The sequence below is a fragment of the Pseudophryne corroboree genome, chromosome 6, assembly GCF_028390025.1.
Source record: "Pseudophryne corroboree isolate aPseCor3 chromosome 6, aPseCor3.hap2, whole genome shotgun sequence".
Taxonomy (NCBI): domain Eukaryota; kingdom Metazoa; phylum Chordata; class Amphibia; order Anura; family Myobatrachidae; genus Pseudophryne; species Pseudophryne corroboree.
Genome location: NC_086449.1, coordinates 201,161,185 through 201,185,394, shown reverse-complemented (window position 1 = coordinate 201,185,394; position 24,210 = coordinate 201,161,185). Strand labels below are relative to the sequence as shown.

General features: G+C 48.0%; 1 protein-coding gene across 2 annotated transcripts in view; it reads right to left on the bottom strand.

Annotated features, from left to right (window-relative positions):
- The window catches only part of LOC134931848 (uncharacterized protein HI_0077-like), an 87,875-nt gene that overhangs the window by 43,691 nt on the left and 19,974 nt on the right, over positions 1 to 24,210 (bottom strand). For both annotated transcript variants that reach the window (XM_063925619.1, XM_063925620.1), the window contains exon 2: positions 4,069 to 4,154. In XM_063925619.1, the coding sequence (XP_063781689.1) occupies positions 4,069 to 4,154 (86 nt within the window). The remainder of the gene's footprint in view (positions 1 to 4,068; positions 4,155 to 24,210) is intronic.

The following is a 24,210-nucleotide window of genomic DNA, read 5'->3' as shown; positions in this document are numbered from 1 at the left end:
TCGGATGTAAACTGGCCTCACTATAGTCGACACTGGAATCAGAGTCTGTGTCGGTATCCGTATCTGCCATCTGGGTAAATGAACGTTTTTGTGACCCTGAGGGGGCCTGTACCTGAGACAAAGCGTCCTCCATGTATTTTCTCCACGTTTGTGTCTGAGAATCAGATTTATCTAGCCTCTTAGACAATAACGCCACATTTGCATTCAATGTACTCAACATATTCACCCAATCAGCAGTCGGCTGTGCCGACAGAGTCACTCCCAAATCCTTCTCCGCGCCCCCAGTAACTTCCTCCAGGGAGGAACACTCAGCCTCAGACATGTCGACACGCGGTACCGACACACCCACACTGGCCAAAGGGGACAGACCCACAGGGAAGCCTTTAGAGAGAACACAGAGGGAGTATGCCAGCTCACACCCCAGCGCCCATATACTACTAAATAAATAATATATGATGTCTGCGCTGTAAATATATAGCACCAATTGCCTGTGCCCCTCCCCCCCCCGTTTTGTCCCTGTACTTGTAAGGAGAGTGGAGGTCCGGGCCAAAGTCTCTGCATGCACTGTGAAGTAGAGAAAATGGCGCTGGTAAGCTGTGCGGCTAAGCCCCGCCCCTTCCCGGCGCGCTATGGTCCCGCTAAAATTTAAAATATTATACTGGCGGGGGTACATACACAGTGCCCAGGCACCCCTAATATGTATATTTGCCAGTGGAAAAAAGGCTCCAGTAACCTGCTGCCCAGGGCGCTCCCCCCCAGTGCCGTGCGAGTGCCGTTGGTGTGTGGGAGCATGGAGCGCAGCGCGACCGCTGCTCTTTACCTCCGTTACTGAAGTATTCTGCCGTCTGAAGTCCTCTGTTCTACTAATACTCACCCGGCTTCTTTCTTCTGGCTTCTGTGAGGGGAGTGACGGCGCGGCTCCGGGATCAAGCAGCTAGGCGCACCAAGTGATCGAACCCTCTGGAGCTAATGGTGTCCAGTAGCCTAAGAAGCAGAGCCCTTAACTCAGAAGAAGTAGGTCTGACTTCTCTCCTCTCACTCCCACGGAGCAGGGAAATATGGAAAAAATGGGGTGACCCCTTCTCTGCGCCTCCTAATAAGTTAATAATATATAATTCTACTTTACTTATGACAGGATGGAGCTCCCTCAATCTGCTAATTTCTTCTTAATTAATGAGAGATGTGGTATCCAGATAAACAGACATGTGAAAATAGAAAAAAGCAATCTAGTGCAGCATGATTACAGACAATGTTAATCATATTAATTCATTAACCTGTAATTCACTCATAACAAAATGACCATGTGTTCTTAAAAACAGGTTTTTATAATAATTAAAAAAAAGTTGTCATAAAATATCCAAGCAAGGATATTGCCTTGAGAAAGATCAGAATTACTGATTGAAACGCGTTGGATGATGAGAGGGACCGAACGGCGACCTGACCAGACGAGGAGAAGACGGGTGATCCATTCTTGGAGCTGAAATATTCCCCGGGGATTTTTTTGGAACATCTATTGGTTCCTTTTATGTGCACCTTAAACTCCGTAAATCTGGTAGGAAGCCACCCTCATAAATGTTCATATGGATGTAACATCTATGGATTAATTACCATATCCTTGCTTGGATATTTTATGATGACTTTTTTTTAATTATTATAAAAACCTGTTTTTAAGAACACATGGTCATTTTGTTATGAGTGAATTACAGGTTAATGAATTAATATGATTAACATTGTCTGTAATCATGCTGCACTAGATTGCTTTTTTCTATTTTCACATGTCTGTTTAGCTGGATACCACATCTCTCATTAATTAAGAAGAAATAAGCAGATTGAGGGAGCTCCATCCTGTCATAAATTAAGTAGAATTATATGTTATTAATTAACTTATTAGGAGGCGCAGAGAAGGGGTCACCCCATTTTTTCCATATTTGTACTGTCTTTGGGTCAGGATAAACACCCAAGGGGTTACTCTGTTTCTTGCTGCCTACTTACAGCGCAAATTGGTGTGGGTGCACTTTTTTTGTTTAGTTGCCACGAAGCAGGGAGCCTGTAGTCAGCAGGTCTCCCTGAAAATAAAAAAGCCTAACATAAAGTCTTTCCAGAGAAACTCAGTAGAGCTCCCCTAGTGTGTGTCCAGTCTCTCCTGGGCACAGAATCTAACTGAGGTCTGGAGGAGGGGCATAGAGGGAGGAGCCAGTTCACACCCAGTAAAAGTCTTATAGTGTGCCCATGTCTCCTGCAGATCCCGTCTATACCCCATGGTCCTTTTGGAGTCCCCAGCATCCTCTAGGAAGTAAGAGAAATTATGACATGCAATGAAACTGCACTGGACTAGCAATACAGAGTAGTACTATGTATAGCTATACACTCAATAGATATAACAATGCACAGTAAAGACTGGATGTATATCACAGGGTACTTGTACTATATAACCCTGACTAAATGCACTCTTTCTTAACTAACACTGTCAGCAGACATGTAGAATACTTAAGTGTCCTGTAAAATGCACAGTGCTGACATGCAGGCGGCTCTACAGAGGAGGATTTGCCCAAACAGTCCCAGGATGAGCTCAGCTTGTCCTAATGGCACCCAAACGCTGACAGGGAGTGAGGAAGAGAGAGATATGCAGCTCCAGAGTGGGAACATTTACTCTAAATGGCGCCCTGGGGCTGGGGGAGGGGCTACAGGTCAAAGTCTTATCCCCCTGCTGGACTTTACCACCGGGTACTGTGGGCTTATATAAATGGTTTATGAGAGAAAACCGACCTGTGCCCTTGCCCTGGTGGACTAGTGGGGTCCCTGTACTACCAGTGTACATGCCAGCGCGCGCGGCCCGCCTCCCACCGACCACGCGGGATCACGATTTACAGCGGGTCCCGCCGGGGGTACCCACTTACCTCCTCCCTGAGTGCGGCCACGCCATCCAGGAGAACAGTGGTCGTGTGTGTGACTAACTGGAAGAAAACCGGAGCCTCCGCTGCTGGTATCCGGCAACCAGGGCGCAGCGCCGTTGGGGGAGGTGATGGAGCTGTAGCAGGAGATGTCTGACTGACATCTAACACAGTCAGTGTCTCTGCTGCAGCCGTTGAAGTCTTCATTTTTCTTTAAAAGCTTCTTCTCAGGGCTGCTGGAGCAGCCCCCCTGTTGTATGCCTGCTTACTGCATGGCACCAACTACAAAACTGAGCTCCCGTGCACGGAGGTGGGGTTATAGAGGAGGCGGCGCTATGCATTCTGGGAACAGTCAAAGCTTTGAGCCTGTTGGTGCCTTGGATCAAGATCCTACTCTACACCCCAATGTCATTCCCTGTGGACCCCAGTGTTCCCCGCAGCAGAAATGGTGTAACTCTGTCATTAATAGTAACACTGTGCCTCCCCCACATACAGAATAATATGTTACAATTAAGGGATGTCATACCATAGACAAAAGTTCTCAAACTCGGTCCTCAGGACCCCACACAGTTCATGTTTTCCAGGTCTCCTCACAGAATCACAAGTGAAATAATGAGCACCACCTGTGGATCTTTCAAAACGTGTCAGTGAGTAATTAATAAGTTCCCGATTCCATGTGTTATCGTAGCCTCTTATCGTGGATTATGCTTCGGGTGCCTCAAGCATTATTCCTGATAAGTGCTGGCATCGGGAGGAGGAGCGCACCGCATCAGGGCTAATTGGATAGCCCCTTGCGAACCTATTAGCAGCAGTAAATTACCGCTGCTAATAGGATACCCCCCATTGAATTGCAAATAGTGCTTCGCACAGTGACGGGGGGTGTATGACATCAGCAAGAGCAGCAATCATTAACTGTTTCTTCTATTCTGAAGTGATGTTATAATGCAGGATATTCCAAACTTGGTCCTCAAGGCACCCTAACAGTCCATCTTTTAAGGATCTCTATGCTTAAGCACAGGTGACTAAATTAGTATCTCAGTCAATTTAATTATACCATATGTACACAAGCATGGATAGGCTTAAAACCTGGACTATTAGGGTGCCTTGAGGACTGAGTTTGGGAACCACTGATATAACGACTTCTGTATAATAGATACCATATTTTTTTATATTATACCTTCATGGGGACATGCTGAATCCATTGCATAGAATTTGCCATCTGTGTGAATCAATACCAAATGCTCGCCATCCTCGGAGTACAATCTGAAAGAGGTGAACGGTTATTACTCTCAAATACTTTACCATCATACATAACTTTGTAAAGGATCCAATATGAAAAGTAATCTTTAAAGCGAAAGCTCATCTACAGAAGACAAGGAGACCATAAATGATGGAGGTCTGAAGACCCTCTAAGCCTATCACTATTTGCCAGAGCTTACCTGGGTATCTGAATCTACAAAAATCCAAAGGTTTATTCACATTATAGGCTAAATATAATAGCCTGCGACTTGCAGGCATCGGTGAGTTCCCAGTGTGTCTGCCCGACGTCTTAAAGGGACAATCATTTAAAACATCTGGCAGGCTTGTTGATTCCTGCATGTCGCAGGCTATTACATTTAGCCCTATGGGTCCGATTCAGAGGTTGGCCAAAGTATTGGGCATCCGTTGCAGCAATTCAATTGTTGCTCCGATCGGGGTACCCATCACTTCTGATGCACCCAAGAGCACCGGGTTTACCCACGCAAAGCAGCTAAACCCAACTAAATTACTGCCTACAGGTTCATCTCTGGAGGCGGTGAGCTGAAATGTCCCAATTCGCCCCCCCCCCCTCCCCCCTCGGCAGCTATTCATGCCCGAACAGAGTAAACAACTAAATTGCTCCATCGGGCGCCATCTAATGCAGCCACAGGGTTAAAAATGTAACTCCCCCAAGAGTTAGGAGCAAGTAAATAAACAGGAGCAATTTGCACCTTGGCAAAACCATGTTGCACTGCAGGTGAGGCACATTTGTAGCTGGGAAGAGGGGTGTCCTACTATAGCTAAATTTTAAGTTGAAAATAATGCATGACTCCCTTGCATTGCAACATGGTCAGTTCCAGAGCCGGCCATAGGCATAGGCAAACTAGGCAATTGCCTAGGGCATTTGATATGCCTAGGGGCATCAGCATCTTCTGCTGATTAAAATGATATGCGGCATGCCTATATTCTGTGTGTAGCATTTCATATGCAGATACAGCCACAGTCTCACACAGTATATAGGCGTGCTGCATATCATTTTAATCAGCAGAAGCTGCTTGTGCATCCTAGCCACATAGTAATGCAAATAAGACGCATTTTCATAAAAAAAGGTCCCCAACGTTAGCATTGATGCAAGATGTATGAGGACACATCTGTATCCAAGCAGAGGCAGAGGTCACAGTGTTAGTGGCAGTGTGAGTGCTGTGTGCATGTGAGTGGGTTGGTTGTGCAGTAGTGTTTGGAATATGTGTAAGGAGCATTATGTGTGTCATGTAAAAATGCATTAATAATGTGCAACATAAGTGTAAGGGGCACTATGTGTGTCATGTGTATAAGGGCATTAATAATGTGCAGCATATGTGTAACAGGGTGCTACTGTATGTGTGTCATTATGTATATAGGGGCACTAATAATGTGCAGCATATGTGTAACAGGGTGCTACTGTATGTGTGTCATTATGTGTATAGGGGCACTAATAATGTGCAGCAAATGTGTAGGGGGCACTATGTGTGTCATTATGTGTATAAGGGCATTAATAATGTGCGGCAGATGTGTAACAGGGTACTACTGTATGTGTGTCATTATGTGTATAGGGGCACTAATAATGTGGAGCAAATGTGTAGGGGGCACTATGTGTGTCATTATGTGTATAAGGGCATTAATAATGTGCGGCAGATGTGTAACAGGGTACTACTGTATGTGTGTCATTATGTGTATAGGGGCACTAATAATGTGGAGCAAATGTGTAGGGGGCACTATGTGTGTCATTATGTGTATAAGGGCATTAATAATGTGCGGCATATGTGTAACAGGGTACTACTGTATGTGTGTCATTATGTGTATAGGGGCACTAATAATGTGCAGCAAATGTGTAGGGGGCACTATGTGTCATTATGTGTATAAGGGCATTAATAATGTGCGGCATATGGGTAAGGGACATTATGTGTAAAAGGGCATTAATAAAGGTTGTCATAATGTGTAAGGCGCATTATGTTTATAAGGACATTAATAATGTGTGTCATATGTGTAAGGGGCATTACTGTGTGGCATTATGTGTATAAGGACATTAATAATGTGTCTCATGTGTGTAAGGGGCATTACTCTGTGGCATTATGTGTATAAGGTGCTCTACTATGTGGCATTGCGTATAGAAAGGGGACTACTGTGTCGTCTAATGTGAATAAAGAGCAATAGGGTGGGGTGTAATGTGAATAAGGAGCAATTCAGTGTGATGTAATGTGAATAAGGGGCACTACTGTGAGGAGTAACGTTTATAAGGTAAAGTGATACTACTGTGGGTTTTAATATGAATTATGGACACTATCGCAAGATAAAATGTGAATAAAGTTGCAGTACTGTGTGGCGTAATTGGAATTGGGGTTACTATTGTGTGGCCATGCCCCTTGCCAGCAAAAAACACACCCCTTTTTGGGCTGTGCGCCAAATGTGCGAACTGTTCCTATTTAAAATATAGGGGGTACAAACACCAAAATACGGACTGCTATGGGTGAGGGGTGATGGTGCTGGGAAAGAGGTGCAAGGTCAGAGGCGGAACCAGCGGTGGTGCTAGGGGGCACCAGCCAAAATCTTGCCTAGGGCATCATATTGGTTAGGGCCGGCTCTGGTCAGTTCCATTAGCAAATTCTCCTTTCTTGAGTTGCTCCTAAGTCTGGCCATACATATGGTTTATTGTGACTCTTCCATTGCAAACAAAAAGACAAATCTGAAATACATATCCTGCAGTTTTCCATGGGGTAGATTTACTATGGAGCGTGTTTTCAGAACCCCCGATCATCGCAAGAGCTCTGTTGGATTTAAAACAGCAATAGGAATAAATGTTAAAACCACAATGGATTAGCATTTATTCATATCGCCGTTTTAAAAAATACATACAAAGCCTTGAAAGAATACACCTCCTTAGTAAATCTACCCTTGTGGTTTTTCTCCTATTTATATACATAATTATTAACACATTTAAAAAAGGGTTGTTTTTTTTTCCCTTTCTTATTTTTTTTTTTATGCCTCTCAGGGCGTTAGCACGTTAAAAATCGTTTGCAAAGATGTTTTAAAACCTTAGCCAATAAATAATAAGTTCACATTTACAACAAACTAGCGCGAATAGCCTCAGGGTATGAGTCTGGCATCCAAGCCATGGGACTCATCTGGATACAGCAAACTGTGATTTACAGGCTTATTTAGATTTACAATATTAGAAAGTAAATTAGTTAGGATTATGTTTAATACAGTACATGTTAAATTACTAAGGGGTCAATAAAATGAGGTGAGAGCTTGTGAAAGATAGTTTGCATCATGAAACTTATATATTGCATGTATGCACACACCCAAGAAATGTGAGATCCAATTAGAAACACCAATTTGCAGTATTCATGGTAAGGTTGTGCGACTTTTCTATAAAATGCAACCTGGGAGAAGTGCATAAAAATAAGAATTTACTTACCGATAATTCTATTTCTCGTAGTCCGTAGTGGATGCTGGGAACTCCGTAAGGACCATGGGGAATAGCGGCTCCGCAGGAGACTGGGCACATCTAAAGAAAGCTTTAGGATCACCTGGTGTGCACTGGCTCCTCCCCCTATGACCCTCCTCCAAGCCTCAGTTAGGATACTGTGCCCGGACGAGCGTACACAATAAGGAAGGATTTTGAATCCCGGGTAAGACTCATACCAGCCACACCAATCACACTGTACAACTTGTGATCTGAACCCAGTTAACAGCATGATAATAGAGGAGCCTCTAGAAAAGATGGCTCACTACAACAATAACCCGAATTTTTTGGTAACAATAATTATGTACCAGTATTGCAGACAATCCGCACTTGGGATGGGCGCCCAGCATCCACTACGGACTACGAGAAATAGAATTATCGGTAAGTAAATTCTTATTTTCTCTGACGTCCTAGTGGATGCTGGGAACTCCGTAAGGACCATGGGGATTATACCAAAGCTCCCAAACGGGCGGGAGAGTGCGGATGACTCTGCAGCACCGAATGAGAGAACTCCAGGTCCTCCTCAGTCAAGATATCAAATTTGTAGAATTTTACAAACGTATTTGCTCCTGACCAAGTAACTGCTCGGCAAAGTTGTAAAGCCGAGACCCCTCGGGCAGCTGCCCAAGATGAGCCCACCTTCCTTGTGGAGTGGGCATTTTAAGATTTTTGGCTGTGGCAGGCCTGCCACAGAATGTGCAAGCTGAATTGTACTACAAATCCAACGAGCAATCGTCTGCTTAGAAGCAGAAGCACCCAGTTTGTTGGGTGCATACAGGATAAACAGCGAGTCAGATTTTTTGACTCCAGCCGTCCTGGAAACATGTATTTTCAGGGTCCTGACCACGTCAAGCAACTTGGAATCCTCCAAGTCCTTAGTAGCCGCAGGTACCACAATAGGTTGGTTCATGTGAAATGCAGAAACCACCTTAGGTAGAAAATTTGAGGACGAGTCCTCAATTCTGTCCTTTCAGAATGAACTATTAAGAAAGGGCTTTTATATGATAAAGCCGCCAATTCTGACACCCGCCTGGCTGAAACCAGGGCTAACTCGTCACTTCCATGTGAGATATTTTAAGTCCACAGTGGTGAGTGGTTCAAACCAATGTGACTTTAGGAAAACTCAACACAACATTGAGATCCCCAAGGTGCCACTGGAGGCACAAAAGGAGACTGTATATGCAGTACCCCTTTTACAAATGTCTGAACTTCAGGCACTGAAGCCAGTTCTTTTTGGAAGAAAATCGACAGGGCCGAAATTTGAACCTTAATGGACCCTAATTTTAGGCCCATAGACAGTCCTGTTTGCAGGAAATGGAGGAAACGACCCAGTTGAAATTCCTCTGTAGGGGCCTTCTTGGCCTCACCCCACGCAACATATTTTCGCCAAATGCGGTGATAATGTTTTGCGGTTACGTCTTTCCTGGCCTTGACCAGGGTAGGGATCTTCAGGATCCGGCGTTCAACCGCCATGCCGTCAAACGCAGCCGCGGTAAGTCTTGGAACAGACAAGGCCCTTGCTGGAGCAGGTCCTTTCTTAGAGGTAGAGGCCATGGTTCGTCCGTGAGCATCTCTTGAAGTTCCGGATACCAAGTCCTTCTTGGCCAATCCGGAACCACGAGTATAGTTCTTACTCCTCTCCTTCTTATGATTCTCAGTACTTTTGGTATGAGGGGCAGAGGAGGGAACCCATACACTGACTGGTACACCCACGGTGTTACCAGAGCGTCCACCGCTATTGCCTGAGGGTCCCTTGACCTGGCGCAATATCTGTCTAGTTTTTTGTTTAGACGGGACGCCATTATGTCCACCTTTTGTTTTTCCCAACGGTTTACAATCAGGTGGAAGACTTCTGGGTGAAGTCCCCACTCTCCCGGGTGAAGGTCGTGTCTGCTGAGGAAGTCTGCTTCCCAGTTGTCCACTCCCGGAATGAACACTGCTGACAGTGCTATCACATGATTTTCCGCCCAGCGAAAATCCTTGCAGCTTCTGCCATTGCCCTCCTGCTTCTCGTGCCGCCCTGTCTGTTTACGTGGGCGACTGACGTGATGTTGTCCGATTGGATCAATACCGCCTGACCCTGAAGCAGGGGTTTCGCTTGACTTAGGGCATTGTAAATGGCCCTTAGTTCCAGAATGTTTTTATGAAGAGATGTCTCCAGGCTTGACCATAAGCCCTGGAAATTCCTTCCCTGTGTGACTGCTCCCCAGCCTCGCAGGCTGGCATCCGTGGCCACCAGGACCCAGTCCCGAATGCCGAATCTGCGGCCCTCTAGAAGATGAGCACTCTGCAACCACCACAGGAGGGATACCCTTGTCCCTGGTGACAGGGTTATCCGCTGAAGCATCTGAAGATGCGACCCGGACCATTTGTCCAGAAGGTTCCACTGTGCGTGGAATCTGCCGAATGGGATTGCTTCGTAGGAAGCCACCATTTTTACCCAGAACCCTTGTGCATTGATGCACTGAGACTTGGTTCGGTTTTAGGAGGTTCCTGACTAGCTCAGATAACTCCCTGGCTTTCTCCTCCGGGAGAAGCACCTTCTTTCTGGACTATGTCCAGAATCATCCCTAGGAACAGAAGACAAGTCGTCGGAACCAGCTGCGATTTTTGGAATATTGAAAATCCAATCGTGCTGCCGCAACACTACCTGATATAGTGCTACACCGATCTCCAACTGTTCCCTGGATCTTACCCTTATCAGGGAATCGTCCAAGTAAAGGATAACTAAAATTCCCTTCCTTCGAAGGAATATCATCATTTCGGTCATTACTTCAGTAAAGACCCGGGGTGCCGTGGACCATCCCTACGGCAGCGTCCGAACTGATACAGTTCTGTACCATAACCTGAAATACCCTTGGTGAGAAGGGTAAAGTTTGACATGAAGGTAAGCCTCCTTGATGTCCCGAGACATCATGTAGTCCCCTTCTTCCAGTTTTGCAATCACTGCTCTGAGTGACTCAATTTTGAATTTGAACCTCTGTATGCAAGTGTTCAAAGATTTTAGATTTTAGATTTTAAAATCGGTCTCACCGAGCCGTCTGGCTTCGGTACCACAATAGTGTGGAATAATACCCCGTTCCCTGTTGCAGGAGGGGTACCTTGATTATCACCTGCTGGGAATACAGCTTGTGAATGGCTTCCAAAACTGCCTCCCTGTCAGCGGGAGACGTCGGTAAAACAGACTTTTGGAAACGGCGAGGGGAATACGTCTCGAATTCCAATTTGTACCCCTGAAATATTATCTGAAGGATCCAGGGGTCTACTTGCGAGTGAGCCCACTGCGCACTGAAATTCATTGAGAACGGGACCCCACCGTGCCTGAATTTGTAAAGCCCTAGCGTCATACTGAGGGCTTGGCAGCGGCGGAAAAGGGTTTCTGTTCCTTGGAACTGGCTGATCTCTGCAGCCATTTTCCTCTCCCTCTGTCACGAGCAGAAAAGAGGAACCCTTTTGTTCGCTTGCCAACCAGGACTGCGCCTGATAATACGGCGTCTTATTTTGAGAGGCGACCTGGGGTACATCCCCTCTTTTAAGGCAATACTTCCAAATGCCGTTTGGAATCCGCATCACCTGACCACTTTACTGGAATAATTGGACAACGCACTTATACTTGATGCCAGTCGGCAAATATTCCGCTGTGCATCCTGCATATATAGAAATGCATCTTTTAATTGCTCTATAGGCAATAATATACTGTCCTTATCTAGGATATCATATTTCCAGTCAGGGAATCCGACCACGCCAACCCAGCACTGCACATCCAGGCTGAGGCGATTGCTGGTTGCAGTATAACACCAGTATGTGTGTAAATACATTTTAGGATACGCTCCTGCTTTCTATCAGCAGGATCCTTAAGGGCGGCCATCTCAGGAGAGGGTAGAGCCCTTGTTTTTACAAGCGTGTGAGCGCTTTATCCACCCTAGGGGGTGTTTCCCAACGCACCCTAACCTCTGGCGGGAAAAGGTATACTGCCAATAACTTTTTAGAAAATATCAATTGTTATCGGGGGGAAACCCACGCATCATCACACACCTCATTTTATTTCTCAGATTCAGGAAAACTACAGGAAGTTTTTTCCTCACCAAACATAATACCCCTTTTTTTGGTGGTATTCATATTATCAGAAAAGTGTAAACTTTTTCCATTGCCTCAATCATGCAATGTGTGGCCCTATTGGAAATCACGGTTGTCTCTTCACCGTCGACACAGGAGTCAGTACCCCTGTCGGCGTCTGTATCTGAGGTAACGGGCGCTTTAGGGCCCCTGTATGAGACGTCTGGACATGCACAAGCTGAGTAGCCGGCTGTCTCATGTCAACCACTGTCTTTTATACAAAGCTGACACTGTCACGCAATTTCAACAGTACATCCACTCAGGTGTCGACCCCCTAGGGGGTGACAACACAATTTCAGACACTCTACTCCGTCTCCTTATCATTTTTCTCCTCATACATGTCGACACCAACGTACCGACACACAGCACACACACAGGGAATGTCTGATAGAGGACAGGACCCCACTAGCCCTTTGGGGAGACAGAGGGAGAGTTTGCCAGCACACACCAGAGCGCTATATATATACAGGGATAACCTTATATAAGTGTTTTTCCCTTTATAGCTGCTGTATTGTTATATACTGCGCCTAATTTGTGCCCCCCTCTCTTTTTTAACCCCTTTCTGTAGTGTAGTGACTGCAGGGGAGAGCCAGGGAGCTTCCCTCCAACTGAGCTGTGAGGGAAAATGGCGCCAGTGTGCTGAGGAGATAGGCTCCGCCCCTTTCTCGGCGTCCTTATCATCCTTTTTCTGTATGTTTTGGCAGGGGTTAAATGCATCCATATAGCCCAGGAGTTATATGTGATGCATTTATTTTAGCCATATAAGGTTTTTTTTATCGATTTATTGCGTCTCAGGGCGCTGCCCCCCCCAGCGCCCTGCACCCTCAGTGACCGGAGTGTGAAGTGTGCTGAGAGCAATGGCGCACAGCTGCGGTGCTGTGCGCTACCTTATCTGAAGACAGGATCGTCTTCTGCCGCCGATTTTTCCGGACCTCTTCGCTCTTCTGGCTCTGTAAGGGGGACGGCGGCGCGGCTCCGGTGACCCATCCAGGCTGAACCTGTGATCGTCCCTCTGGAGCTAATGTCCAGTAGCTTAAGAAGCCCAATCCACTCTGCACGCAGGTGAGTTCGCTTCTTCTCCCCTTAGTCCCTCGATGCAGTGAGCCTGTTGCCAGCAGGTCTCACTGAAAATAATAAACCTAAACTAAAACTTTCACAAAGAGCTCAGGAGAGCCCCTAGTGTGCACCCTTCTCGTCGGGCACAGAAATCTAACTGAGGCTTGGAGGAGGGTCATAGGGGGAGGAGCCAGTGCACACCAGGTGATCCTAAAGCTTTCTTTAGATGTGCCCAGTCTCCTGCGGAGCCGCTATTCCCCATGGTCCTTACGGAGTTCCCAGCATCCACTAGGACGTCAGAGAAAAAGTGGTGAACCGCCCCAAACCCCAAAAAATTAATCCTGAGATAGTGGGACCATAAAGAAGGCTTTTAGTGGCCATAAGGAATGTACTGCAGGTTTTTAAAATGTGTCAAGATATTTGCACTTTTTATGTTTAAAAATTATAGCAAATAAATGATTTTCATTACATTAAAGTATTTCCAGCATTTTGGGGCACAGAAAACAGGATTTTAATACCTACCGGTAAATCCTTTTCTCCTAGTCCGTAGAGGATGCTGGGGTCCACTTCAGTACCATGGGGTATAGACGGTTCCGCAGGAGCCATGGGCACTTTAAGACTTTTCAAAGGGTGTGAACTGGCTCCTCCCTCTATGCCCCTCCTCCAGACCTCAGTTATAGGAACTGTGCCCAGGGAGACGGACATTTCGAGGAAAGGATTTACTTTATACTAATGGTGAGATTCATACCAGCTCACACCTCAACCATGCCGCACAACATGGCATTCAACATAACACACTCCAACAGGCATGAACCATTTACAGCAACATGCTGAAAACAAATATAACTCAACTTGTGTAACTCTAATGAACAAAACTGCAGGTAAATTACGCACTGGGTCGGGCGCCCAGCATCCTCTACGGACTAGGAGAAAAATAAGATTTTACTTACCGATAAATCTATTTCTCGTAGTCCGTAGTGGATGCTGGGACTCCGTCAGGACCATGGGGATTAGCGGCTCCGCAGGAGACAGGGCACAAAAATAAAAGCTTTAGGATCAGGTGGTGTGCACTGGCTCCTCCCCCTATGACCCTCCTCCAAGCCTCAGTTAGGATACTGTGCCCGGACGAGCGTACACAATAAGGAAGGATTATGAATCCCGGGTAAGACTCATACCAGCCACACCAATCACACCGTACAACTTGTGATCTGAACCCAGTTAACAGTATGATAAACGTAGGAGCCTCTGAACAGACGGCTCATAACAATAACAACCCAATTTTTATGTAACAATAACTATGTACAAGTATCGCAGACAATCCGCACTTGGGATGGGCGCCCAGCATCCACTACGGACTACGAGAAATAGATTTATCGGTAAGTAAAATCTTATTTTCTCTGACGTCCTAGTGGATGCTGGGACTCCGTCAGGACCATGGGGATTATACCAAAGCTCCCAAACGGGCGGGAGAGTGCGGATGACTCTGCAGCACCGAATGAGAGAACTCCAGGTCCTCTTTAGCCAGGGTATCAAATTTGTAGAATTTTACAAACGTGTTCTCCCCCGACCACGTAGCTGCTCGGCAGAGTTGTAATGCCGAGACCCCTCGGGCAGCCGCCCAAGATGAGCCCACCTTCCTTGTGGAATGGGCCTTGATAGATTTAGGCTGTGGCAGGCCTGCCACAGAATGTGCAAGTTGAATTGTGCTACAAATCCAACGAGCAATCGTCTGCTTAGAAGCAGGAGCACCCAGCTTGTTGGGTGCATACAGTATAAACAGCGAGTCAGATTTTCTGACTCCAGCTGTCCTTGAAATATATATTTTCAATGCCCTGACAACGTCCAGCAACTTGGAATCCTCCAAATCGCTAGTAGCCGCAGGCACCACGATAGGCTGGTTCAGGTGAAACGCTGAAACCACCTTAGGCAGAAACTGAGGACGCGTCCGCAGTTCTGCCCTGTCCGAATGGAAAATCAGATATGGGCTTTTATACGATAAAGCCGCCAATTCCGACACTCTCCTGGCTGAAGCCAGGGCCAGTAGCATGGTTACTTTCCATGTAAGATATTTCAAATCCACCGATTTGAGTGGCTCAAACCAATGGGATTTGAGAAAATCCAAAACTACATTAAGATCCCACGGAGCCACTGGGGGCACAACCGGGGGCTGTATATGTAGTACTCCTTTTACAAAAGTCTGGACTTCAGGAACTGAAGCCAATTCTTTCTGGAAGAAAATCGACAGGGCCGAAATTTGAACCTTAATGGACCCTAATTTGAGGCCCATAGACAATCCTGTTTGCAGGAAATGTAGGAATCGACCCAGTTGAAATTCCTCCGTCGGGGCCTTCCTGGCCTCACACCACTCAACATATTTTCTCCAAATGCGGTGATAATGTTGTGCAGTCACCTCCTTCCTGGCTTTTACCAGGGTAGGGATGACCTCTTCCGGAATGCCTTTTTCCCTTAGAATTCGGCGTTCAACCGCCATGCCATCAAACGCAGCCGCGGTAAGTCTTGGAATAGACACGGTCCCTGCTGAAGCAGGTCCCGTCTTAGAGGTAGAGGCCACGGATCTTCCGTGAGCATCTCCTGAAGTTCCGGGTACCAAGTTCTTCTTGGCCAATCCGGAGACATGAGTATCGTTCTTACTCCCCTGTGCCGTATAATTCTCAGTACTTTTGGTATGAGAGGCAGAGGAGGAAACACATACACTGACTGGAACACCCACGGTGTTACCAGAGCGTCCACAGCTATTGCCTGAGGGTCTCTTGACCTGGCGCAATACCTGTCCAGTTTTTTGTTGAGGCGGGACGCCATCATGTCCACCTTTGGTTTTTCCCAACGGTTCACAATCATGTGGAAAACTTCTGGATGAAGTCCCCACTCTCCCGGGTGTAGATCGTGTCTGCTGAGGAAGTCCGCTTCCCAGTTGTCCACTCCCGGAATGAAGACTGCTGACAGTGCTATCACATGATCTTCCGCCCAGCGAAGAATCCTTGCAGCTTCTGCCATTGCCCTCCTGCTTCTTGTGCCGCCCTGTCTGTTTACGTGGGCGACTGCCGTGATGTTGTCCGACTGGATCAACACCGGCTGACCCTGAAGCAGGGGTTTTGCCAGGCTTAGAGCATTGTAAATCGCTCTTAGCTCCAGTATATTTATGTGAAGAGACATCTCCAGGCTTGACCACACTCCCTGGAAGTTTCTTCCCTGTGTGACCGCTCCCCAGCCTCTCAGACTGGCATCCGTGGTCACCAGGACCCAGTCCTGTATGCCGAATCTGCGGCCCTCTAACAGATGAGCACTCTGCAACCACCACAGAAGAGACACCCTTGTCCGTGGAGACAAAGTTATCCGCTGATGCATCTGCAGATGCGATCCGGACCATTTGTCCAGCAGATCCCACTGAAAAGTTCGTGCGTGGAATCTGCCGAATGGAATCGCTTCGTAAGAAGCCACCATTTTTCCCAGGACTCTTGTGCATTGATGCACAGACACTTTTCCTGGTTTTAGGAGGTTCCTGACAAGTTCGGATAACTCCCTGGCTTTCTCCTCCGGAAGAAACACCTTTTTCTGAACCGTGTCCAGAATCATTCCCAGGAACAGCAAACGTGTCGTCGGGGTCAATTGAGATTTTGGAAAATTCAGAATCCACCCGTGCTGTTGCAGCACTACTTGGGTTAGTGCTAGTACGTCCCCCAGCTGTTCTCTGGACCTTGCCCTTATCAGGAGATCGTCCAAGTAAGGGATAATTAATACGCCTTTTCTTCGCAGAAGAAACATCATTTCGGCCATTACCTTGGTAAAGACCCGAGGTGCCGTGGACAATCCAAACGGCAGCGTCTGAAACTGATAATGACAGTTTTGCACCACGAACCTGAGGTACCCTTGATGTGAAGGGCAAATTGGGACATGCAGGTAAGCATCCTTGATGTCCAGGGACACCATAAAGTCCCCTTCTTCCAGATTCGCTATCACTGCTCTGAGTGACTCCATCTTGAACTTGAATTTTTGTATGTACAGGTTCAAAGATTTCAGATTTAGAATAGGTCTTACCGAGCCGTCCGGCTTCGGTACCACAAATAGTGTGGAATAATACCCCTTTCCCTGTTGTAGGAGGGGTACCTTGACTATCACCTGCTGAGAATACAGCTTGTGAATGGCTTCCAATACCGTCGCCCTGTCTGAGGGAGACGTTGGCAGAGCAGACTTTAGGAACCGGCGAGGGGGAGACTTCTCGAATTCCAACCTGTAACCCTGAGATACTACCTGCAGGATCCAGGGGTCCACCTGTGAGTGAGCCCACTGTGCGCTGAAATTTTTGAGTCGACCCCCCACCGCCCCTGAGTCCGCTTGTAAAGCCCCAACGTCATGCTGAGGGCTTTGCAGAAGCCGCGGAGGGCTTCTGCTCTTGGGAGGGAGCTGCTTGGTGCACTCTCTTACCCCTTCCTTTGCCTCGGGGCAGACATGACTGTCCTTTTGCCCGCTTGTTCTTATAGGAACGAAAGGACTGTGTCTTTTTCTGTTGGGAGGGGACCTGAGGTAAAAAGGTGGATTTCCCGGCTGTTGCCGTGGCCACCAAATCCGATAGACCGACCCCAAATAATTCCTCCCCTTTATATGGCAATACTTCCATATGCCGTTTGGAATCCGCATCACCTGACCACTGTCGCGTCCATAAACTTCTTCTGGCAGATATGGACATCGTACTTACTCTCGATGCCAGAGTGCAAATATCCCTCTGAGCATCTCGCATATAAAGAAAAGCATCCTTTAATTGCTCTATAGTCAATAAAATACTGTCCCTATCCAGGGTATCAATATTTTCAGTCAGGGAATCCGACCAAACCACCCCAGCACTGCACATCCATGCAGAGGCGATGGCTGGTCGCAGTATAACACCAGTATGAGTGTATATACTTTTCAGTGTAGTTTCCAGCCTCCTATCAGCTGGATCCTTGAGGGCGGCCGTTTCAGGAGACGGTAACGCCACTTGTTTTGATAAGCGTGTGAGTGCCTTATCCACCCTAGGGGGTGTTTCCCAGCGCGCCCTAACCTCTGGCGGGAAAGGATATAATAACAATAATTTCTTTGAAATTAGCAGTTTTCTATCGGGGTTAACCCACGCTTCATCACACACTTCATTCAATTCCTCTGATTCAGGAAAAACTACAGGTAGTTTTTTCTGACCCCACATAATACCCCTTTTTGTGGTACTTGCAGTATCAGAGATATGCAAAGCCTCCTTCATTGCCGTGATCATATAACGTGTGGCCCTACTGGAAAATACGTTTGTTTCTTCACCGTCGACACTAGATTCGGTGTCCGTGTCTGGGTCTGTGTCGACCGACTGAGGTAAAGGGCGTTTTACAGCCCCTGACGGTGTCTGAGACGCCTGGACAGGTACTAACTGGTTTTCCGGCCGTCTCATGTCGTCAACTGATTTTTGTAACGTGCTGACATTATCACGTAATTCCATAAACAAAGCCATCCATTCCGGTGTCGACTCCCTAGGGGGTGACATCACCATTACCGGCAATTGCTCCGCCTCCACACCAACATCGTCCTCATACATGTCGACACACACGTACCGACACACAGCAGACACACAGGGAATGCTCTTATCGAAGACTGGACCCCACTAGCCCTTTGGGGAGACAGAGGGAGAGTTTGCCAGCACACACCCAAGCGCTACAAATATATAGGAACAACCCTACAGAAGTGTTGTTTCCCTTATAGCAGCTTAATATTATCAATATCGCCAAAAAAGTGCCCCCCCTCTCTGTTTTTTTACCCTGTTTCTGTAGTGCAGTGCAGGGGAGAGTCCTGGGAGCCTTCCTCGCAGCGGAGCTGTGCAGGAAAATGGCGCCGTGTGCTGAGGAGATAGGCCCCGCCCCCTATTTCGGCGGGTTCTTCTCCCGGTGTTTGTGAGACCTGGCAGGGGTTAAATACATCCATATAGCCCCAGGGGCTATATGTGATGTATTTTTAGCCAGAACAAGGTATTATCATTGCTGCCCAGGGCGCCCCCCCCCAGCGCCCTGCACCCTCAGTGACCGCTGGTGTGAAGTGTGCTGACAACAATGGCGCACAGCTGCAGTGCTGTGCGCTACCTCATGAAGACTGAAAAGTCTTCTGCCGCCGGTTTCTGGACCTCTTCACTTTTCGGCATCTGCAAGGGGGTCGGCGGCGCGGCTCCGGGACCGGACTCCAAGGCTGGGCCTGTGTTCGATCCCTCTGGAGCTAATGGTGTCCAGTAGCCTAAGAAGCCAATCCATCCTGCACGCAGGTGAGTTCACTTCTTCTCCCCTAAGTCCCTCGATGCAGTGAGCCTGTTGCCAGCAGGACTCACTGAAAATAAAAAACCTAATAACTTTTTCTAAGCAGCTCTTTAGGAGAGCCACCTAGATTGCACCCTGCTCGGACGGGCACAAAAACCTAACTGAGGCTTGGAGGAGGGTCATAGGGGGAGGAGCCAGTGCACACCACCTGATCCTAAAGCTTTTATTTTTGTGCCCTGTCTCCTGCGGAGCCGCTAATCCCCATGGTCCTGACGGAGTCCCAGCATCCACTAGGACGTCAGAGAAACAAGATTTATGGTAAGAACTTACCTTTGTTAAATCTCTTTCTGCGAGGTACACTGGGCTCCACAAGGCTAGACATTGGGGATGTAGAGTAGGATCTTGATCCGAGGCACCAACAGGCTCAAAGCTTTGACTGTTCCCAGAATGCATAGCGCCGCCTCTTCTATAACCCCGCCTCCCTGCACAGGAGCTCAGTTTTTAGTTAACCAGCCCAATGCAGTAGCAGGAAAAGAAACGGTTAGTAGCCACATACACCACACTCTCACGACAGGAGAAGTGTCAGCGGCTAATGCCATACCAACCTAAAGAAGCTAAGTGCGTCAGGGTGGGTGCCTTGTGGAGCCCAGTGTACCTCGCAGAAAGAGATTTAACAAAGGTAAGTTCTTACCATAAATATCATTTTCTGCTGCGGGGTACACTGGGCTCCACAAGGATAGACATTGGGGATGTCCTAAAGCAGTTCCTTATGGGAGGGGACGCACTGTAGCGGGCACAAGAATCCAGCGTCCAAAGAAAGCATCCTGGGAAGCGGCAGAATCGAAGGCATAGAACCTTATGAACGTGTTCACTGAAGACAACGTAGCCGCCTTGCACAATTGTTCAAGGGTTGCACCACGGCGGGCCGCCCAAGAAGGTCCAACAGACCGAGTAGAATGGGCCGTAATGTGAGCAGGGGCCGACAGACCAGCCCTCACATAAGCATGTGCAATCACCATTCTAATCCATCTACCCAAAGTCTGCTTGTGAGCAGGCCATCCCCGTTTGTGAAATCCAAACAGTACAAAGAGAGAATCAGATTTCCTAATGGAAGCAGTTCTCTTCACATAGATACGGAGAGCCCGTACCACATCCAAAGACTTCTCTTTGGGAGACAGATCAGGAGAAACAAGTGCCGGAACCACAATCTCCTGGTTAAGGTGGAACGAGGAAACCACCTTAGGTAAATATCCGGGACGAGTCCTAAGAACCGCCCGGTCACGGTGAAATATCAGATATGGGGAACTACAGGATAAGGCACCCAAATCCGACACTCTTCTAGCTGAAGCAATAGCCAGCAGAAACACCACCTTAAGGGAAAGCCACTTAAGATCAGCTGAACCAAGAGGTTCAAACGGAGACTCTTGTAACGCTTCCAAAACCACCAACAAGTCCCAAGGAGCCACAGGCGGGACATAGGGAGGTTGGATACACAACACACCCTGAGTAAAGGTATGCACATCAGGTAAGGTCGCAATTTTTCCTCTGAAACCAGACCGACAAGGCAGAAATATGAACCTTGAGGGAGGCCAGACGTAGGCCTAAGTCCAGGCCCTGCTGAAGAAAAGCCAACAACATGGCTATACTAAACTTGGAAGCGTCATAATCGTTAGATGCGCACCAAACAAAGTAAGAATGCCAGACCCTATAGTAAATCCGAGCCGAAGCCTGTTTCCGGGCCCGCAACATAGTTTGAATGACCACCTCAGAAAACCCTTAAGCCCTTAAGACGGAAGCTTCAAGAGCCACGCCGTCAAAAACAGCCGGGCTAGGTCCTGGTAGACACAGGGGCCCTGAACGAGGAGGTCTAGGCGTTGTGGAAGTAGAATTGGACGCTCTGACGATAGGACTTGCAGGTCTGAGAACCAGTGCCATATGGGCCACGCTGGAGCTATGAGAAGCAGAATTCCTTTTTCTTGCTTGAACTTTCGAATTACCCTGGGCAGGAGTGACACCAGAGAGAACACGTACGGCAGCCGAAACCTCCACGGCACCGCCAGCGCATCCACGAATGCTGCTTCAGGATCCCTTGTCCTTGCTCCGAAGACCGGAACCTTGTGATTGTGTCGAGACGCCATCAGATCTACGTCTGGAAGACCCCACTTTTCCACTAGGAATTGAAACACTTCTGGATGGAGGCCTCACTCGCCGACATGTACTGGGCTAGGTTCAATGCATTGAAGACCGCCCGCAATTCCAGAATGTTGATTGAGAGGAGGGACTCCTCCTTAGTCCACCGACCCTGAAGGGAGTGTTGCTCCAGCACCGCGCCCCAACCTCTTAGACTGGCATCTGTCGTCAACAGGACCCAGTTGGATATCCAGAAGTGACGGCCCCTGCACAATTGTTGGTCCTGGAGCCACCAGAGCAGCGACAGACGGACCTCCGGAGTCAATGAGATCATTTGAGACCTGATCCGGTGAGGCAGGCCGTCCCACATGGCTAGAATCAGCCTCTGGAGGGGGCGAGAATGGAATTGAGCATACTCCACCATGTCGAATGCTGATACCATGAGGCCCAGCACCTGCATCGCCGAATGTATCGACACTTGCGGACGAGAAAGGAAGCAACGAATCCTGTCCTGAAGCTTCAGGACTTTCTCCTGACACAAGAACAACCTCTGGTTGTGAGTGTCCAATAGCGCTCCCAGATGCACCATGCTCTGAGCAGGGATCAGGGAGGATTTCTTCCAGTTGATGAGCCACCCGTGGGCTTGTAGAAACCGGACCGTCATATCTAGATGACGTAGGAGAAGTTCTGGGGAATTTGCCAGGATTAACAAGTCGTCCAGATACGGCAGTATCCTGACTCCTTGATGGCGGAGTACCACCGTCATCACTGCCATAACTTTGGTGAAGACTCGCGGAGCCGTTGTTAAACCAAAAGGTAACGCCCAAAACTGGTAATGGAGGTTGCCAATAGCAAACCTCAGGTATTGCTGATGTGACGCTGCTATAGGAATATGCAGGTAAGCATCCTGTATGTCCAGGGAGACCATGTAGTCCCCAGGTTCCAAAGCCAGAACTATAGAGCGAAGGGTTTCCATACGGAACTTGGAAACCTTCACAAACCTGTTCAATGTCTTGAGGTTGAGAATGGGCCAGGAGGACCCATTCGGTTTCGGGACTAGAAACAGCGGAGAATAGTACCCCCGGCCCCCCTGCGCAAGAGGCACCTGTACTACGACTCCTGTATCCAGGAGGGTCTGTACCACCGAATGCAGAGTGTTTGCCTTTGTCTGGTCCAACGGGACGTCTGTCTAACAAAATCGATGAGGGGGTCGGTTTTTGAAGGCTATGGCGTAACCTCGAGTGACGACTTCCCATACCCAGGCATCTGAAGTGGTCTTCAACCGTTCCTGGGTATACCCTAGAAGCCGGCCCCCCACCCTGGGATCCCCCAGGGGGAGGCCCGCCCCATCATGCGGCAGGCTTATCGGCCTTGGAAGCTGGCTGACGGGCCGCCCAGGCTCTTTTTGGCTTTGGCTTACCAGGTTTGGAAGTGCGGGCCTGCTTGTTGTACGCCTGGCCTTTTGCTTTACCTGAAGGATGAAAGGGGCGAAAGGAAGTACCATTAGCCTTCGACACAGAAGGAGCAGTACTTGGCAGACAGGCAGTTTTGGCAGTAGCCAAGTCAGCCACTATCTTATTTAAGTCCTCCCCAAACAGAATATCTCCCTTGAAAGGGAGTACCTCCAGGGTTTTTCTAGAGTCCAGATCAACAGACCAGGATCTCAGCCACAATATCCGGTGTGCCAGGACTGACATAGTAGAGGCCTTGGCTGCTAGGATACCGGCATCAGAAGCCGCCTCTTTAATATAGCGAGAAGCTGTGACAATATATGACAAGCATTGTCTAGCATGGTCAGAAGAGATTTCAGCTTCTAACTCCAAGGCCCATGCTTCAATAGCCTCTACAGCCCATGTTGCTGCAATAGTGGGCCTTTGTGCAGCACCCGTGAGGGTGTAAATCGCTTTAAGACAACCCTCCACACGTTTATCCGTAGGCTCTTTTAGAGACGTGATGGTAGTGACAGGTAGGGCTCAGGAAATCACCGTCCTAGCCACATGTGAGTCTACTGGAGGAGGTGTTTCCCAATTCTTAGCTCTGGTGCGAGGGGATAGCGAGCCAGCATCTTCTTTTGAGGGACAAACTTCGTACCCGGGTTTTCCCAGGGTTCCTGACGTATATCCACTAGGTGATCAGAGTGAGGTAAAACTTGTTTAACCACCTTCATACGCTTGAACCTATCTGATTTCTTAGTAGGGACGGATGGCTTGGGATCATCCGTAATCTGTAGAATTAACTTAATAGCCTCCAAAAGATCAGGAACATCCACATGTGAACTACCCTCCCCATCAGCAGTATCTGAGTCAGAACCTGTGGGGTCAGTGTAAGTGCCGTCTTCATCAGATGAGGTGTCAGTGACAGCAGTGGATTGTGAGGAGACAAGCGCTTGCTTAGAGGACCCCTTGGACTTAGGCGAGCGATGGTCAGACTTTTTAGTAGTCAGGGACTGGTTCAACTTCATCAATTGAGCAAATAAATCGTCCGCCAACGGCGGGTTAGCTGCAGGGACCACATACGGTTGTACTGGCATTGGAGGTCCCATAGGGGGTGTTAGTTTATTAACTAGCGTATGTAGAAGCGTGGAAAAAGCGGCCCACGGTGGGTCATTATGTACCTCCGTTGCCACAGTCCCACTGGGGGGCAAGGAGGCCCCAGAACCAGGGCCCACAGCTGCTATATTCTCCTCATAGGGATCTGTGGCTTCAGCAACACCGGCAGTGTGTTCAGCCCCAGAACCGTTACCCTCAGAAGCAGACATGATATAACTTGCAGTATCAGGTAACACAGTACAATTGGCAGCAGCACAATACCTCTTACCCAAACCCCTGCGCAGTGTAGTCAGCACTAGCAGAGATAAAGGAGAGATATGGTGACTAGATCACAGAGAAAAATACGTATTAAAGTATATCTTTGTGAAAATCCTATATCAATATAAAACCTGACGCACCAAGCCCCCTCAGGTTATAGAATATAGGGATAGCAAGTTGAGTGA